Genomic DNA, 15,242 nt, shown 5'->3' with positions numbered 1-15,242 from the left:
GCTCTGATACAATGTTAATATGAGTGTGCAATCAATTTGAATGTTCAACAAGGACGATTGAGTGAAGAAAGAAACCAGGATAGAGATTGAGAAATTCAAGAGGACAAGACCCTTCTTAAGAACAAAATCAATTTTGTCGATTCATTCATCGAGACAAAATTTGAGAACCCATGTCCTTCAATCAACCCAATACCATGATAAATGGGACAATTTCATTAATATAATGAATGGATGTTTCTGAAGAATAGTGGTAACGATTCACGGGTTCCTGCTCATCGCCGAGTGCGGAGAAAAACACGTTCGTTTAGGGGCTCATAACAACAGACGATGCAGTCCCGGACAAATGAATAAACCAATTGATTTTGGACTTTCTGAATTGATTATTATTTTTTTTTGAATTTATTTATTATTATAAGTTTGACCCACGTTTTTGAGTGATGGCCATAGTATAAAAATATGTCGCCCTCTTTTTCTTTTTGTTGTTCTCAAGACAGAATATATGCTTTGATCTACGTCAAGTTTTGGCTCGTATAGAGGAGGGTGATGTTCTTATTTTATATTTCTTTTGCTCATATTGACCGGAAAGACTACTATTATCCTATCATTTTCCATCACACCAAAAGAAGTTAATAAATGGACTTGGATTCATGTATTCTTTTCGCTCGACATACATGTCTTGCTTCAAAGAGTGAATTAAGCACATTCTTTTCGTATAAAGAATATCACCTCACATGACATTTCTTTTTTAAGAGATGAGAACTTTTGTTGCTAGCTCGTTTTTTGGTGATTGAGTGGTCTCGAGGGCACATAAAAGCCGGTATGGATCAAAGGGTCTCGATCCTTTCCGAGGTCTAATCCACTAGTAATGTCTCACTACGTAATGTCCTGCTTGGTTACAAGTTCACTTTACTAAGGTCGGACCCTAAATTCAGTTCTTATTACGAAGATTCAATAAGAAAAGTTTCTATTTTCAATCAACCGATTGCTCCTACAAGAAGAAAGGCCAGTGTTGACTTGAGATGTGTCATCTTTCTTGGTCTGGTTTGTTTTTCAATAATAAGAAGAAACTGTCGTGTAATCACTTGATCATGAGGTTTTTATCTTTGTTTGATGGTCACGATTTATCTCAAAGTACAGGTCCATTTGTTTCACAGAAAATGAATGATTTGAAAAATATTTTTTAAAATTATGATTATTTATATACCTTGAAATAATCAATCAAATGAAAAATATTTTTCATTAACAATGACAATTTATATCCAAATATTTCTGTATACAACGAAAATATGTTTTATTTATTCATTTTTAAACGATATAGATGAACATTTTTTGAATAATATTTTATAAATCATTCGTTCTCTTCGAAATAAACGGAGAGCGTACACATGAGAAACAAATAGTATTGCTAGATTGAAGAGTTTGGACGACATGACAACATCGACCGGCGAGTGTGAGCATTTAATGCAAGTTTTGGATCTAATAGCGGCAGCTTCAATTCTCAAACTCGTGGACAAACATCATTGATATTTGCAAATGCACATTTTCTGAGGCTGACGCAAATTAAAAAAAAAATACCAAAGAGAACAACATCTTTGATCTCTGTGATCTTTTCGAGTCTTCAACGCTTGTTGGAAGGCGAAAGCATTTAATGGATGGCAAAGTCAAGAAAGCTTTCTATCGAGGCAATTTAGAACTTGTTGCATGACCATTGCCCCCCTTCGATCCTCTCAAGAACTCAATGTCTGTCCCTAATGTCTAATAAATAATTAGGGATACGTAAATAAGTGATTCGGGGTACTTGTTATTTACATTCAAATCCAATAAGAAAAGTTTTCGAGTTTTAAAACATTGAACGCAAAAGTACGAAAATGTAGTGTTTTTCATATTTTGTTACTAAGAAAATGTAGCTGAGAATTCTAGTAATTATGAAGTAACGAGACCGATAGTTATCGGCGAGGATCGCTGGCCCTCACCTAAGAAAATAAAAAATTGTTAAAAAAAATTGAAAAATATTAAAATATTATTAAAAATTATCCATGTCAGCGCCGGTTATGTTACGTAAGACAACCGTCATCCACATCAGCAATTTCAAGGCAAAATTGCTCGGATAAACTCAATAAGCAAAACGTGAGGTTTATGATTCAATTAACACAATTAAAAAGACTTAGGATTGAATTGACCAAAGTGCAAGAGGTTTAAGACTTTTTGGACAATAATCCCCATAACTACCCGCTCGTGCATATGCAAATGATATTCACGCTAGCCTAAATTGCAATCAACATTAGTATTTACTAACTAATACATGATTCATGTGAGAAGCGAGCGTATCAGAAGACGTCGCTCGGGAGCACATCAAGGGATTGATAAACCAAGCATGGAAAAGCATTAATGTTCATTGCTTCGGCAATGACGTGACGCTGTTTCTCCGACCCTTCATCAATGTCACTGTGAACGCAGCTCGAGCTGTGCATATGATTTACCAGTTCGGAGATGGGTTCGGCGTCCAGGACGGCAACAATTGGCGGCAAATTCTATCTTCCGTGATTGAGTCTCTCGATGTTGACTGAGATATTAGCGCTAGCTTCATACTGTGTCTTCTTGTGTCCAATTTATGTTGGTATTTTTGTTATGAACATTCAATCAACCGTCAGTCTATTACAAATATCCCTAGTTGAAAGTTTGTTATACAAGTATATTGAATAAAATCAATATAGAGATGTAATTCATATAAAAGTCCCTCGTTTATATAGACTTGATGGGCTAATTTTGACCACAATACTTACTGGCACACATTTTTACATGTATAAATATCTTGGTGGGCCAACTAAAACAAACCCATGTCCTTTTGGGATGAAGAAATAACACCCACTCTTGCATACTAAGCTGGACTGACTATTACGAACTCATTTTACAAAATATTTTTGGCCCCACGCACTTCTCAGTTCTTGATATGAATCAAACCTAGTTAAATGTTCAAAAGAGATGCATCGCTTACATCCAAGAATTGGAACCCAGGAAGCCAATCTCTTCAGCCTTGTATCAACTCCAGTGCCGATTGTTAAGCTCCAAAACCATAAAGATCCCATCTCCTCTAGCATCTTCATTCTCTATATGAAAGTTCTTAGCTTTGTTATTGAAAGAGTACATGCTCATGGCAATTGAAAAGGAGTTAATGCTTCTAAAAGGCGTCGATAGTCACCAATTTGTTCTTTGTGCATGATCGCTTTCTGGTTTTGTGAGGCGGATCGTGAAAATTGTCGAACTGTTACCCAAGTGTTTGATCTTTTCTGTGAAGCTTCGGGCCAAAGAGTGAACAAAAACAAATTAAAGATATTTTTCTCCAATAATGTCACTGATAGAAGCAACTTGGAATCTATACTGGATATAAGCAATTCAAATGATCTGGCCAAGCATTTAGGTTTTCCTCTGAATGGAGATGGCAGAGGGACCTATAAATTTGCTAGTCAGGGAGAAAGTTGGGAAAAAGCCTACTGGTTGGTGTGCCCGTGTTGTCAATGGTTGGAAGATCCATTCTCATCAAGTCCACAATCGTGGCTATCATGTGCAGATTGAAAAATCTTCCATCCAACATCTACAATTAGCTCGATAAAATAATTGATTAATATCACCAAAAACCCTAAATTATATTCACAGTGACACTAATACCTATTGACACTTGATTTTTTAGTGACAATTCTGGTAAGATAAAAACTTGATACTTGAGTTTTTTTATCATGACAGGGCCAAGTTTATCAACAAAAAAGAATAATTTTACTGTCCTTTAAGTCCCCTCTTATTTCATTCATACTTAGGTGTCATTTTCTCAATAAGTCAAAGTTTGACTTTTTGGTCAAACACTAAAGTCAACTATTGGTCAACATTTCTTAAAATTTGACAGAACCATGAAAATCATCAATTCTATCTTTAGCAAGCATAGTTGGACTTCCAATTCTTAGTTTTTGCAAAAAAAAATTATCGAGAGTTGACTTTTCCGTTAAAGTGAGGACTTTGACCCTCGATTGAAAAATTCAAAAACTCATTGATTTCTAGACATTTTTTAGAATTAACTTCTTCTAGACATTATGATCAAGGTACCATGATCAATCATGATTTCAAGTCCGACTTCAAAATTCCAAGCTCAAACCAGCCGGTCATTGCTCGACTATGGGTTTAGAGCCATGGTTGACTTTTTCCATCTAAAGTCATAGAACGTTTGAAATCCAATTAGGCCAAGTGAATTCGATTTCAACATTAGTTTTGGCAAAATCAAGATAATTTGGTAAGATTGAGTGATAAAGTGCTGTTAGGCAAAAATACCAAGTGCGATATTGTAGGTGTTGGCACTATTAGAATTAGTATGCTTGACGGCATTATGAGGACATTGACTGATGTGAAGTGTATTCCAAAGTTAAAGAAGAACCCGATTTCCTCAAGTGTTTTGGATTCAATTAGGTGTCAGCATACTTTAGAAAGTAATGTTATGAAAGTTGCATGAGGTGGCTTGGTGATAATGGGAGGAATCAAGCATAGTGGCTCGAATGAGTTTCAAGGAGAGACACTAGTGGATTTTGATGCGAAGACGATGGATGTATCTATTCGAGATTTTATTTGGGGCATATGTTTTCAGGGCACATCAGCAAGAGAAATTTGACAGTTCTAAATGAAAGGATTCTACTGCGTGGTTATATGGCTAATAAACTAAATGTATGCAGATTTTGTAACTTTAGCAAACAGTGAGAAGTCCAATTTGGTATGATTGCCAGAGAAATCGCAAAGATTATAGAGTTGATTCACTTGGATATTTGTAGGCTGCCATGGTTTCCTTCGAGGAAGAGTAATGAGATTATGATTATAGTTGGGGACGACTACTTGAGAAAAATATGGGTGTTTGTGCTAAGATACAAATTTGATGTTGTTGTCAAAATCAGATAGTTAAGAGCTTTTGACCAAAACGGAGACTAGTGAGATAATCAAGCATGTGTTGACTAATAGTAGCATAAAATTCTGCTTAGAGCATAAAGTCCTGCTCTCTAATGCTGATATGGTTAAGAGATTCCTAGTGGATGCGATTAGTATAGCGAGCTACCTAGTGAACAGATCTCAATTGATTTACAATTTGGTGTTGAACTCTAAAGGAAGTGTGGTCAAGTAATGTTGCTAAATAGAGTATTTGGTTGCCCATGTTAGGTCAAACTAGTAATGATAAGTTCGCTGAGAGGGCTAGAAAGTGCAAATTCCTAAGCCATACTCAAGGTGGGCGGGGCTATCAGTTGTGGTGCTTGAAATTAAATTCACTTATTGTCAGCAGAGAAGTTATATTTGACGAGCCTCCAATACTTTAAGGTCAGACTAATTATGACAATGTTTATATGGATTTGGATGGTGTTTTGCTCAATATGGAGTTGCAACCAAAATCTCTTAAGGTAGTGTGTACTAGTGCAATAATGGACACATATGGTGCATGTAGTGAGGTAGAGCTTGTAAATCCCACGATTACTATAGCTACTGAGTTCGACAAGGTGCGTGTTCGATCTCCTGAAAGATATGGATTCAATAGTGGTTTTGCTTTATCTGTAATAAAAGAGGTTGAGTCTAAAGATCCATATGGAGTATCTTATAGTGCAAGTGAGTTGGTGCTCTATTATGGTAAACGCTAATGGAGAAGTTCAAGCGAAGATGTTTGTGGTGGTCGAGCTCATAAGGGCCGTGGAAAAGTAGCGACGAAGTTTGGATTTTAGTGAAGACTTAACTTAGACATTGAGTTAATGTGGAGATTGTTAGAATATGTCTTGAGTTTAAGCCTGTTCATGAAATCTTGTCCTAGTTTGAGTAGTTTTGCCAAAAGGGTTTTCCATTTTGGATCTGGAATATTACATATATAATAGGCGGTTTGGTTTTTGCCTTTAATTGAGTAGATGAGCTTTTGGCCGTAACAATCAATTTGCAGCGTGCTTGAGAATTATATTTGGGATAAGTACATTGAAAGTCCTAAAACTTGTCACGAAAGTACAATTGAGTCCTAAAACTTTCATAATGTACAATTAAGTCCTAAAAATTGTTACGAAAGTGCAATTGAGTCCTAAAAACTTTCAAAAAGTGTAAACAAGTCCTAAAACTTATTAAATTGGTTCAATTAAGTCCTTCCATTGATTGCACTTTTTGAAAGTTTTAGGACTTAATTGCACCTTCGTGATAAGTTTTAGGACTTGATTGCACTTTTTGAAAGTTTTAGAATTTGATTGCACATTCGTGATAAGTTTTAAGACTTGATCGCATTTTTTGAAAGTTTTAGGACTCAATTGCACTTTCATGACAAGTTTTAGGACTTCTAGTGCACTTTTCCCATTATATTTTGAAGAAATTGGAGGTGTTTAAGATTTGTGAATTCTTTTATGAGATTATCTCATGCGAAATCACGAGAGCTAAATATAGTGTGAATTATTAGGTATTATTGGAGGGTAGGAAACAATTAGAGTGTTTCAATAACCCGAGTATAGTTGTAATTTCATTATATCGCTTGATTTATAATGGAATTGCATGCTTCTTTCCCCTTATAGTATGTCACACTGATCGAATTACATAAATAAATCTGGTGATCGATTTTTTCCTTCTGTCCTCTTCATTTACCGCTTGATCACTTGTTTCTCGCAGCATTGTTATTGCTTCGAAATGGTTGTCCTCTTGGAGAGAAAGAGATTGCGGGATAAACGTCTCTTGCTAAATAAATGCAGAGCTAACTCATGCGGAACTTGACGCAATAATTCTTAGAGAGCACTTACTATTTGAAATCGAGGATCAATGATTATATAGAACTCTCCACTCGTGCATATGCAGATAATTTTCACATGGGCCTACGCCCAATCCACATTTGTTGTTATACGGTAATACGTCCCATCAACATTTTAAGTCGAACGTGATTCGCGTTTCAGGCCCATCAAGATGATGTTGCCTAGTTTCTATCTAGCAGGACAAGGCGAGTGGGTCGAGGACCCACTTTGTACCCCAATTTTCTTTTCTAGCTATTAGCCATTCATTCCTCAAATTTAGCTAGCCTAATAAGGCGTGCGAACATAGACAATCATCGGTACATAATAGCTCAGGGTAAAGCCAAAACAAACGAACAAATTGTACAATCTCATGTGACCCACGAGTGCTTTACTAGTCTCACATCAAACCCCATCGAGATATTAGTGACTGAACAAACGAAAACTATTGCGAATAAAACGAACGATCGAATAATAATAAACCATAATGTAGGAAAGTAAACCGAATAGCCGATTTACATGATTCCATCGGTGTAACATACTGCACAGGGAGAGTAGTATAAGATTTTACTATAGATAAAGCAATATAATAGAGATTATAATTACAATCGAACAACTCAACCACGTTTTGATCTGGGTCGTATTTAATCCAAACGGTCTTAATCTTGAGAAATAATGCCAACACAAACAATGATTATTGCCCTAACTTGATTGAGATCATATAGTGTGATATTCTACCAACAGCTATACGTAGTATCTAGAGACTTGGACACCTCACCCACGTTATTTCGGGAAAACACCGCAAATGCCATGACTTTCGTATGACCTCATTTGAGTGTCATAATGTTTCTTCAATTACTTGATATCCACGTTGGTTAAAAATCGTACACTCTACTCCAATTGGCAATTTGTGTTGCCTAAAAATTCTACGTGACATGAATTTCATATAAACCGTCTGACATGACTTGCCGGTAAAATGAATTCAGCAAATCATGCGTAAGCAATGTCATTTGGCCTATTTCTTTAACCCAAATTAACGAATTGGGGCTAAATCACAAATGTTCTTCAAACCGTCACCCTAAATTGAGGAATCGGGGCAAAGAGGAAGGCGACTTCAGAGGAAAGAAGCTGAGGAAGGCGACATTCGTTGCCTAACCCTTATTTTGGAGGAAGCTTAACCCTTGCTTCAGAGGAAAGAACATTCTCTCTAAAGGAAGAGAGAATCTTAACATTTGTGCTAGGGAGAGAGAGAATCCGAACATTTTCTTCAAAGCCTAACCCTTGTTCCAGTGCAAAGATGAACATTAACAGAAATTTCAGATTGCTACTTTCCTCTAAAACCACAACACCAACGGCAAAGAGGAAGGCGATGTTCATTGAGCTTTCTCAGGACTCCAAGTCGCCCGCATTTTCTCAAAGAGAGAGAGAGAGAGAGAGAGAGAGAGAGAGAGAGAGAGAGAGAGAGAGAGAGAGAGAGAGAGAGAGAGAGAGAGAGAGAGAGAGAGAGAGAGAGGGAAAGTGCGAGAAAAATTTTGGGTTCGTGTCGGTGTTCCTAGCTAATCCATCGGTGTATACTCCCTAATCTAGTCACTAATCGCATCGCTAGATCCGAGTATCACGTTCGGCATTCCACTTACTGTGAAATGGAGTACTCATCACTGGCGAATCCGGCAAGAGCAAGAGCAAGGAAGAGCCTCTCTTCACCATGAAGCCAGGGAAGACGGAAGGGGAATTGGTTTCTTCAAGCGGCGTCGCTTTGGAGTCCCAATTGCCATGTCATTTCATCCATTGTCTACTCTGTACTTGAATTTTCCTTTTTTTAAAGAAGGTACGTGTGACTTAAAACTTTATTTTAAAAAAGTCACGGAAGGTGAATTGTGGGAATATATTGCTGGAGACACTCAAGTGAACAATTTTCAATCGAGGTGGCACTCAAGTGATCGATAAACAAATTACGATACTTTTGATATCATTTTCCCACACTATTCCTAATTAATCCCTCAAATCTGAACTTTTGGCTAGATGAATGTGGCTTGCTTGCGTTTTGCTAGCTAGGTAGTTATATATTCATCTTAGTTTTCATTAGCCTAAGGCACGTGAAGCTTGCGCAGATATTTGCTAGTTTGACAATGACCTTATGCAGATGTCGGCTAGTGTTCTAAACGTGATTGGTGAGTACTGCGTGTGCTCAGAGACGGACCGACTGAATACAAGGTTGACGCGAGGGCCTTGTCGTGCTCAACAACACTCACACTCGAACTCGCCTATATAAATCGAAGCATTGTGATCCATAACACTCACACTCATTCCATCACTACTAAACTTACACAAATTCGTTATCTCACCGATTTTCTCAAAATTCATTTACTTTTCATGGAGTACAATGTTGGGTGGTTTTGGGCTTCTCTCACTCCAAAAGTTAGCTCAAAAGGTAAATCTTTCCCTCACACTTATCAACTGACCACCGGTCCCTTCCGCAACCGACGTGGAAGAATCCCAGCAATCTCATCCTCACAAGTGACCACCAGCCCCTTCCACACCCGATGTGGAAGAATCCCAGCAATCTCATCCTCACATATGGAGCCTTGGACCGCAGGGGCAACTGCCCGTAACTCCTGTGTGACTGTTGGGTTCAGATTTGTTGGTAACTTGAGCTCTAATACTAGTATTAGGTGGTCTAGGGCGCCTCTCACCCTAAAAGCTAGCTCAAATAGTGATGCTTTCCCTCACATTTATAAACTAGCCACCAGTCCTTTCCATAACCCATGTGGGATAATTCCAATTTATAAAATAGAACAAGTCCAGTTCCAACCATGCAAAGCGAATTCACCGCAAGTCGTGGACAATATTCATCAAAGAAGATCCGCCAATTATAAGCCTAACATTTGGAATTACGATTTCCTCCAGTCGCTTAACAACAAATACGATCTTGTAAGATTCTAATTTGTACCTTTGGCGCTTATGAGTTTGAGCTAATTTGGTCATTAATTGTCGACATTGTTCTCTTTTAATCTAGCAAATTCTACTCGATTTTGCAGGAAGAAGGAAATAAAGCACGGGCTGAACGGCTCGTGGAGGATGTAAAGCAAATGTTAGCAGAAGAAGTCGATTCAATTGCCAAGTTAGAGTTGATCGACAGCATGAGAAAATTGGGGTTGTCCAACCTTTTTGACAATGAGATGAAAGAAGCTCTTGAAACTGTTGTATCCACCAACAATGGCATTTTCACCGTGGAAGATCATGTCTATGCTAGTGCACTTCGATTTAGGCTCCTTCGACAGCATGGTTATGCCGTTTCACAAGGTAAGTTATAAATGTAGACCTGTGCGAATTCATTCATCTGAGATGTTCCTATCAAAATCACACGGTAAGTTCAATGAACAATGCTAGAGATACAAAACGTTACTATACAAAAGTCGGTTTCTGCCATACCAGTCTTTTAATATCCCTATGATTACTTTTAGTCTAGATCATAGGCCATTCATTTATTTAAGCGGACTTAATATCACTCAAAAGCTCAAGAGCCTGTTGAGGATATCAATTGCTCAAATTTATGTACCGACAAAACTTGACGAGAATTTCCAATCCGTTATTATTATGATGATATAATTAAAAAGTTGACACACATCGGCTTTGATATCACTCATTAAGGAATTTTCAGTGCATCCTACAGGACAAGTCGCGTAATCGACATACCAATTTGGATTTAGTTCTACTGAAAAACCATTCTTATCTCTAGAGAAAGGATTATTTAAAGAAAAGTAGTTGAAAACTAGACAGTTAAGAAAGTTTCGTCCACAGAGAGCTACTATGAAATTAAATGCATACAATCTACCCAAAGTTCATTTGTCATCATTCGCTGTTTTACAATAGTAACTTCTGAGTCGTCAGTTGTCATACGTTCTAATATTTAGTAATATCGAGTATAGTTAGTAGTTTTAGCAATTATTCCCAGTTCTGATCCGGCCGTAAATCTTCGACTTTCAATTTGTAATCAGATGAATTGAGAAGCTTCAAAGAAGGAAGCAACACATTCAACAGAAGCAATCGCGAAGATATTGAAGCTATGATAGAGCTTCTTGAGGCATCACATCTGGCTTTGCAAGGCGAAAACATTTTGGACGAAGCGAAAGCCTTCTCAACTGGGATTCTCCACGAGAGAGTCTCCGGTTTGGATGGTCAGCTCTCCAAACTCGCCGTCCACGCTTTGGAGCTTCCGATGCACTGGAGGATCCAGTGGTTCGACATCAAATGGCAAATTGACTTGTACGAGCAACAGGAGGACAAGCGAAGTAATCTGCTGGAGCTTGCCAAGCTCAATTTCAACACGGTCCAAGCCACACACCAAAGAGATCTTAGGGAGATATCCAGGTATGTTCGTATCTTCTCTTCATGTCAAGGTTGAAACACGACAAACTCACTCATGATATATATGGTCCAAATTCATCCTAGGAATGTGCCTTTTTTGAAGTTATCTGTAGCAGACATGATGTGATTTTCGTTGCTTTTGAACTTGATTAGTTGCTTCGGTAATTTCAGGTGGTGGAGGGATCTGGGACTTCTCGAACAAGTGGACTTCGCGAGGGATCGGCCGGTCGAGAGTTTCTTGTATGCCCTCGGACTCTCTCAGGAACCACAGTTCAGCTCACTCCGAAAATCTATCACAAAAGTCGTCATCTTTATACTGGTAATCGATGATGTCTACGACCTTTATGGTTCGATGGAGGAATTAGAATGCTTCACTGGCGCCATTACCAGGTTGGCCGCGATGCCTTCCAAATCGCTTCCTAATCATCTTTGTTTGTTCATTTTCGCTAACCAGAAAATCCAACACTTCTAGGTGGGATTCGGAGCAGATTCAACAGCTTCCCGAGTGCATGAGGGTCTGTTTCCAAGTGCTTCGCAATGTTACACATGAGATCGCTTATGATGTCGGCAAGGAGGAGGATTGGCATCGAGTGCTACCACATCTCACTAAAGCCGTAAGCAAAAGAAAAAAACTTGTGGATTACTGCATATAACCCTAATTAATTTCTGTCCTTACATAATCAATCATCTTTGATAATCCTTTTTTTTTCTTACTCTTCACAGTGGTTAGATTTTTGCAAAGCATTACTTACTGAAGCAAAGTGGGACAATTTGGGCCACACACCCTCTTTGGAAGAGTACCTGAGCAATGCTTGGACATCATCTTCGGGACCACTGCTGTTGTCTCATGCTTATTTCTTTGTGGGACACATGAATTTGGAGGATGCAGCAGATTTGCTAGAGAGAAACAAGGATCTGATTTACAATGTGTCCATGATAATTCGACTCTGCAACGACCTAAGAACGTCAAAGGTAATCATCAAACTTCCGTGCAGAAGCTATAAACCCATTGAATTTGACATGATGTATAAATTCTTAGCTTGCTGAAAAATCTTTTACTAACACGACATGCAGAGTAATTGAACGAAGGAGATCGAATCTCAATAACGCATTAAATTGACTTATTTGTTTGATTAGGCTGAAGTAGACAGAGGAGATGCTCCATCATCAGTGGTGTGTTACATGCGAGAAAAGAACGTATCAGAAGACGTCGCTCGGGAGCACATCAAGGGATTGATAAATCGAGCATGGAAAAGCATTAATGCTCATTGTTTCGACAATGACAAGACGCCATTCCTCCGGCGCTTCGTCGATGTCAGTGTGAACACAGCTCGAGCTGCGCATATGCTTTACCAGTTCGGAGATGGGTTTGGCGTCCAGGACGGCGACATTGGGCGGCAAATTCTATCCACTGTGATCGAGCCTCTCGCTCTCGACTGAGACATCAGTGCAAGCTGTAATTATATTGTGTCTTATTGTGTCCTATTAATGTTGAATATTTTCGTTTACCGAACACTCGATCAACCGTCAGTCTGTTATAATTATCCCAAGTCGAAAGTTTAAATAAAATCAATAAAGAGACGTAGTTGATATAAAAGTCACTCGTTTAAATAAACTTGATGGACTTATTGTGACCACAATATTTAATGTCATACATTTATATATATATATATATATACACACACACTTAAATCTCGGTGACCAAGATTAATTAACACCCACTCTTGCATAATAAGCTGGACTGTAGAAAGTTTCACGACCACAAGGACCCCATCTCCTCTTACATCTTCATTCTCTATACGAAAGTTCTTAGCTTTCATATTGAAAAGAGAACCCCCTTGTCGACACCTAAATTTTTTCCCCCGAGACGTCTCTCTTACATTTCATGAAACTTAGGGATTGAATCCGCTGACAATGTCGGAATTCGATTCCTAAATACAAATATCAATATTATTATTTACTGCATTCGTCGGCATTCATAAATTAGGGATATTTTTGCTTATGAATAACGTGATCACATCTAATGTGATTTATTGCTGAAACGACCCAAAATGCGATCCAATCCCGTCTCTCTCTCTCTCTCTCCCTAGCCGAAAAGATATGCATACTTAACATACATGGATCACTCTAAGGTAAGAAAGGAAACAACAAAAAACAAGGAGAGAATTTTAAAGGAAATTTCGTCTAGCACAAAAAAGGAAGGGCTATTCGGCAAGATGGAAAGAGAATGAAAGGAAACACAAGAATAAATACAAAAAGGAAGAGATTCGCCTGTGTTGAATATCACACAATCCCCTAACTATGGGTTTATACGCTCTTTATATACATTATTCTCCCTTCACCTGTCAGTTTAAGTTTTCGATTTGAATTTTCTAACATGATATCAGAGCCAGGATCTGCCCTAGTTTATTTCGCATGTGCGTCCACCCGTTTGTCAAATTCCACATGTCATTCCCAAAATCCCTTCTTCGTAGAAGTAAGACGGGCTTCGATGCCCGCGAGGTCAACCTGGTAGCCTCTGGCGAGGGCTACTAGGGGTTGGGCGAGGCACGACCTCGCCGGATTTGGCAAGGTTGGGCCTCATCCATGACCGACGAGGCTCGACCCTTGCTAGATCCGGGGAGGGCGAGCCTCGCCAGCCTAGCCGATGGCAAGGTCAAGCCTCACCAAAGGCCGCGAGGTTAGCCTTCGTGGCCTTCGACCTCATGGCCGCTAGCGAAGGTGCCCTCGCTAGTGGCTGGACGAGGCATAACCTCGTTAAGCCTCGCCCATGGCCAGTGATGCTTGACCCTCGCCAACCCAGCCACTGGTGAGGTTGAGCCTCGCCCGTTACCGATCACAATGGAATAAACAAAAAAAAAAGAAAATAATAAAAAATTCATAAAATTGTTAAAAAAAATTATAAAAAATGTTCACATCGGTACCGGCGGCGCTACGTTAGTGATTTCCAGCTAAAATTAGCCGGATGGATTGAATTGGTACAAATGCAAAAAGTTTAGGACTCAATTGGTAAAAAAATTATTTAGGACTGAATTGACACAATTACAACAGTTTTAGGAATTTTTTGGTAATTTCCCCAGTTTAAGGATCTAAATGCATGAAATGAAAGTTGTAAGGTTGGTGCCGGATCGATACAAGTTTTAATACTCTAGCTGTAATTATCCGTGCTTTGTCAAGTGTTACTGTAAACTGACCAACGATTACTAAAAAATCTAAAATTATATAACAGAAGGTTTTTAGGTATACTAGGAGCATGACATTAGCATTTATCCAAATTAACCATCGAGTATTTAGTGTCATGAATTCATAAAACATATCAGAAAATTATAATACTTAGCATATGAGAATTGATTTAAGAGGACGGAAAAATTGTAACTCGGAACACGTGAAAGGTACTCTTATAAAAATTGCAAACTCATATAGTTAGTGGGAGAAATAAAGAATATTGAATATTATGCTTAAAAATACTTTAGTAATATTTGTTTTGATCTATTTCTCTTTATTGTCATATTTGTTTTCCAACGAGCCCGATAGCCTCTATTGGTAAAAAGATCACAGTATCATTTATGATATCACAAGTTCAAATTATGTCATGAGCAAACTTTTGACCAACTTGTACCTTAGGCATTCATTACCTTATGTGGATAGACTTCCTGATTTCTAATACACTGGTAATTGCAGCAAGCTCATTAATTCTGAATATTCAAATTCTAAGTGAACGAGATAATTGTGACTTGAATCGAACATCTTATGGTGGATGCAAGATCCCCAAAATAACGCTCAGTCGGACTTGTGATTGTGCCCGGGTCGTGCGACGAAGAGGATCCAATCATAGAGTGCAACTTAATCTGTGTTCTAGTAAAAAAAAATTCTTATGATAGGTTATCTTCAATTAATTATTCGGAGGTCCTGCATTAAGTTTTATAGAAGGAATTTCACAAAATCAATTGAAAATCATCATGAAATAATTCAACTATTGCTTTCTGATTTTCTAAAAAAAATTATAAATATTGGATCAACAGAGCCCGTCGATCAAAGCTTATTAGTTGATAGACTGAAGGTGACATTTCGAGTATTACCTTGATCTTATTGAAGGACCTGTTAGGTAAT

The 15,242-nt window shown here is 38.2% G+C and overlaps 1 protein-coding gene across 4 annotated transcripts in view; it reads left to right on the top strand.

Moving 5' to 3' along the window:
• Positions 1–12,645, top strand: part of LOC115677787 ((E,E)-alpha-farnesene synthase-like) — a 52,667-nt gene extending 40,022 nt beyond the window's left edge. For 2 of the 4 annotated variants that reach the window (XM_056303851.1, XM_056303852.1), the window contains exons 3-7: positions 10,763–11,135; positions 11,304–11,522; positions 11,605–11,746; positions 11,856–12,104; positions 12,270–12,645. In XM_056303851.1, coding sequence (XP_056159826.1) covers positions 10,763–11,135; positions 11,304–11,522; positions 11,605–11,746; positions 11,856–12,104; positions 12,270–12,572 — 1,286 coding nt within the window. In that variant the 3' untranslated portion in view covers positions 12,573–12,645. Of the gene's footprint in view, positions 1–9,132; positions 9,196–9,802; positions 10,068–10,762; positions 11,136–11,303; positions 11,523–11,604; positions 11,747–11,855; positions 12,105–12,269 lie in introns of those variants that run through there. The other 2 variants (XM_056303853.1, XM_056303850.1) reach the window with 2 other exon arrangements.
• Positions 12,646–15,242: the final 2,597 nt, after the last annotated feature.

This window comes from Syzygium oleosum, unplaced genomic scaffold (genome assembly GCF_021117445.2).
Source record: "Syzygium oleosum isolate NSW1041296 unplaced genomic scaffold, Sole_v2.1 Sole_v2.29, whole genome shotgun sequence".
Lineage (NCBI taxonomy): Eukaryota > Viridiplantae > Streptophyta > Magnoliopsida > Myrtales > Myrtaceae > Syzygium > Syzygium oleosum.
Note: the sequence above shows the minus strand (reverse complement) of the source record. Positions and strands in the feature narration are given on the sequence as shown.